This window comes from Buceros rhinoceros, unplaced genomic scaffold (genome assembly GCF_000710305.1).
Source record: "Buceros rhinoceros silvestris isolate BGI_N320 unplaced genomic scaffold, ASM71030v1 scaffold23257, whole genome shotgun sequence".
NCBI lineage: Eukaryota > Metazoa > Chordata > Aves > Bucerotiformes > Bucerotidae > Buceros > Buceros rhinoceros.
The window spans coordinates 1-3,894 of record NW_010421861.1 but is presented as its reverse complement, the minus strand read 5'-3'; the positions used below and the strand labels follow the sequence as shown (position 1 = coordinate 3,894).

Here is a 3,894-nt window from a genome sequence, read left to right as displayed (position 1 = left end):
GTGGTTCTCGCTGTTGAAGCCCTGTCTGCGCAGGGGAAGACCGGTCAGCGGGAGCCGGCGGCCTCTGCTGACGGACCCCAGCAGGGGTTTGGCCCCCTCCTGGCAAATGGAGCTGGAAGAGCTGGGCTGGGCACGGCAGAGCAGGGCTTGGGCAGGATATCCAGACCTGTTTTCTCATCCACCAGCTGGCAATGACCTGGGGAGAGCGAGGAGCCGGATGGGCCTGAGTCTGCCGGGGCTGGTTCCGCACGGCTTAACAGCACCCTTGGACAGCCAGTAAAAGAGCAGGTTTTGTGTTCCGTTTTGACAAAGAACTATAAATAATAGATGTGCTGGTTTGTTCCGTATTCACAGTCACTAATCGCTCAATTTAGAAATGTAATTTGTGTCCTTAAATTAAAATTTTAATTTGCAGATGGACACACTTCACAACCAGCAAAGGCAAAGCCTTGTTCCAAACCAAAATGTTTTGTGAATTTAAATGAATTATTAAAAGTGCTGCTTCTCTGGCAAGGAATACGGATGTTAATGCTTTGGGGAACAAAGCGTGTCTTGAGAAGTGGCGCAGATCACCAGCACTTCGCCTCTGCTCATGGAGCCGCTTTGCGAGACAGCCATCACGCCTTTTCTTTGTGCTGCTTTGCAGGACATGGTGCGTCGGGGAGAGATAATAGACGATGACATGGAAGACGAGTTCTATCTCCGTCGCCTGGATGCCGGTCTCTTTGTTCTGCAGCTCATTTGTTACATCATGGCAGAGATCTGTAACGCCAGCGTCCCCCAGGTAAAGCCATGGGCGAGGCTGGCAGATCCTCCGGGTTTCCATCCGTTGTGCGAACAGGACTAAATCCTTGCCAATAACGACCTCGCCAAATAATCTCCTTCTTAAGAGCTTCTCCTGCTGATGGCGCTCGTGCTGGTACAGCTTCACCCAGTCCCAGCAATCAGGCGGTGCTGGTGGGTATGTTGTTGTGGAATTCACGCAGTCTGCCGTGAGCGAGGCCACAGTGCGAGGTGGGAAGGGCCAGTGTGTGCGGCTGCGGAGCGCAGTGGGAGCGGACCTTCCCTGAGAAGGTCTCAGGAAGGCACTGCCCGCGGCAGGTGACTTCCTGAGCCGCACAAGAGCTGCGTCTGTGCTGGGTGCATCCCTCGGGGGGTCGAGCCTGCTCCGTGGTCTCTGTGCTGCTGCCACTTGCCGTCCTGTGTGTTCCTGTGTGGGTGCTCTGAAACTGCGGGCTGGCAAGGCCGGGCTGGGCTCTGCGCTGCTCGGGGTTTCTGCTCTCCCCTCTGGTGGGAAGGAGGAGGTTGTGCATGGTTTTGTGTCGCAGGTCGCTTTCTTCTCTTTCCTGTCTCCCACCAGATTCGTCAGAGAGTCCATCAGATTCTGAACATGAGAGGCAGCTCCATCAAAATTGTCCGGCACATCCTGAAGGGTGAGTTGAGATGCTGCTGAGCGGGGTCTCATCTCCGCCAGAGACAGCCTGGTCGGTGCTTTGTAGGATGAGCCTTCACATGTAATTCTCGACCTCACGAGCATCTTCGGGCAGCAGCTGAGCAGAGTCCTGAGATCTGGGCAGGGCTGGCATCGCCCTGGTAAGGGCCATGCTTTACCTTGACGATCGGACACCCGCTGTTGTCAGATGTCACGGAGCAGCACCTCACTCTGTGCTGCATCAGCCACCGACTGGCTGGAACTCGCTGCTGACAGTGACGCTAGAGTCAGTATTTAAGGGGAGTATGTGCGTGCTAGAGGGGAGGGTGGTGGAGCCTCAGCTGTCAGTAGCACGGCCCCGCGCTTTACCAGCTGCACCGTATTAGTATCCGTGGTGTATTTGTCTTGTTCTTAGTGTCAGATTAATATGGATTATGGCATTAAAGCATCCTCTGTAGCTTTCAGACGTAGCTGTTGTGATGTGCAATCCCGGTTTTAAAGTACTGCTTGTTATTTTTAATGCTCATGTAGAATTAGAGTGAGGCTCGTTGGAGCTGAGGCTCTCGCTCAGCCGCTGCCCTTCAGCAGCAGCCAGCTGACCTGGCGAAGAGGAGGACAGGACTCGGGCTCTCCCGCAGCCCCTCGTAGTGGCGGGGCTTAGCCCAAGAGACAGCAATCCGTGGGTGCCCCCTCGCTTAGCAGAGGGTGTGCGGCACGAGTCTGCTCCCCAGGGGCTGTGCTGGTTTCGGGGAGGGGTGAGGAGTCTCTCCTGGAGGGGAAGGAAGGTCAGCAGCATGTCAGGGTGTTGGCTGTGTGGTTTTGGCCTCTGCTTTCTTTGGGAATGACGTTCTCCAGGCCTTTCCCTCTCACCCTCAACGCTGGCAGGCACAGGCAGCTGTTTTTCCTTGCAGACCCTGTCAGTTTTCTCCCTTCCCACATGCAGGAAAGAAGTGGATGGTCTGACAAAATTCAGAGTGATTTTCTGGCGGTGTGAGATCTCCTGCAGCTCCAGGCAATCTCTTTGGCCTTGGCCTTTGCCAGCAAGTGCACATCAATGCTGCTGGTGCACAGGGGGCTGCACAGGATGTCTTTCCTGCTTTTAATTGTGATACTCAACAATTCCTGCCCCCAAACCGTCTGTTTCCAGCTCAGAGCGTGGCACGTGTCCACTCTCAGATTCCCTCGCTTGACCTGGACCGCGGGTGCTGAGGGATTCCTCCGCTCACCTTGCTGTATTTACACACCTCACGCTCATGTCTGTGGTTTGTGATTTACATACGGAGCTGAACTGGAGGGCAGCGCATTAAAATTTCATCTGGTTCCTTCTTTCACAGGCAGTGTCTCGCATTGTGAAGCTTTCCCGGAGTTTTGTCCCATCTCGTGTGCGGTGGGTCACGCAGCAGGGTCGGTTCTGCAGCAGTGACACGTTCTCGGCCCCATGACCTGTTAATACTGCGGGTGCGGGGCTCTGTCTTCAGCTCTCCCCAGCTCCTGAGTCTGCGGTTTTAGAGACTTTTGCCATGACATTGTCAATGACCTTAGAAATAAGTTTGTTGGTGGGAGCTCGTGAAGCGCCGCTGCGGGACGCAGAGAGTTCCCACTGGGTCGGGGCAGCTCTGAGCTGGTCTGCAGCCCGTGCTGTGAAATCTCTGTTTCTCACGGTGACAGCCCCGTGTCCAAAGGCGTCACTGCTAGATCCACAGCAGTGATGCCGCGGGCGAGTCCCTGCTGCTGGACGCAGCGTGGCCTCTCGCAGTAGTTTGGTTATGGCCCCAGGGACCCCCCCAGGGGGCTGGGGGCCGGCGGGGGATTCCCGAAATCCTCCCGGTGTCTGAATTGAGGGGCTCTGTCCCGAGTGGCGCGGGGCTCGGAGCCTCGAGCTGCGGCTGAAGCGTTTCCAGGCCGCTTTCCAACTCGCTCTCAGGACAGATGAGGGCTGGTTTATTTTTACTTTTCGATCAGTGTTTTGCTCTCATTCAGTTTTTATTTTCTATTTTTGCATACTAATTAGGTGCTGGGTTTTTAGTTTGATTTTTATGGCCTACATATTCTCCATGTTTCTCTGGCAACCTGACAGCTGATGGGTCCCTTGGGGTTGCTCAGAATTACTTATGATGCAAGCGAGGAAGCCAGACCGTTTTTGTGCAGCAGGACTTTGCAGGGGGAGGGGTGGGCAGCGAGCAGCTGAAGGCGCATGGAACGTATTTCCCTCGTTCCCTTTCCGTGAAGATCAGCAGTACTTGCCCACGGGAAGTTAGTTTATCCTGTGGAAGAGAAGAGCTGAGCGGTGCAGGCCTCGGCTGGAGGCTGTTCCTGGGGTGCAGCTGATCTCTGTGACAGCCCGTGGGGTCGGGCTCTGTGTCTGGGGACAGTTCTCGGTCTCCATCTCTGGTCGGGAGTGGGGCGAGGCACAGACCTCTCTGAACAGCGATGCTCGCCCTGGAGCGGGACAGCAGCCGTGC

The 3,894-nt window shown here is 55.5% G+C and overlaps 1 protein-coding gene across 1 annotated transcript in view; it reads left to right on the top strand.

The window, feature by feature from the left end:
- Nucleotides 1-1,433, top strand: part of LOC104496688 (beta-catenin-like protein 1) — a gene marked incomplete at both ends in the record, with an annotated part of 8,275 nt that extends 6,842 nt beyond the window's left edge. The window contains 2 exons of the mRNA XM_010139846.1: nucleotides 647-784; nucleotides 1,361-1,433. Of these exons, the coding sequence (XP_010138148.1) occupies nucleotides 647-784; nucleotides 1,361-1,433 (211 nt within the window). The remainder of the gene's footprint in view (nucleotides 1-646; nucleotides 785-1,360) is intronic.
- Between the last annotated feature and the right edge of the window lie 2,461 nt (nucleotides 1,434-3,894).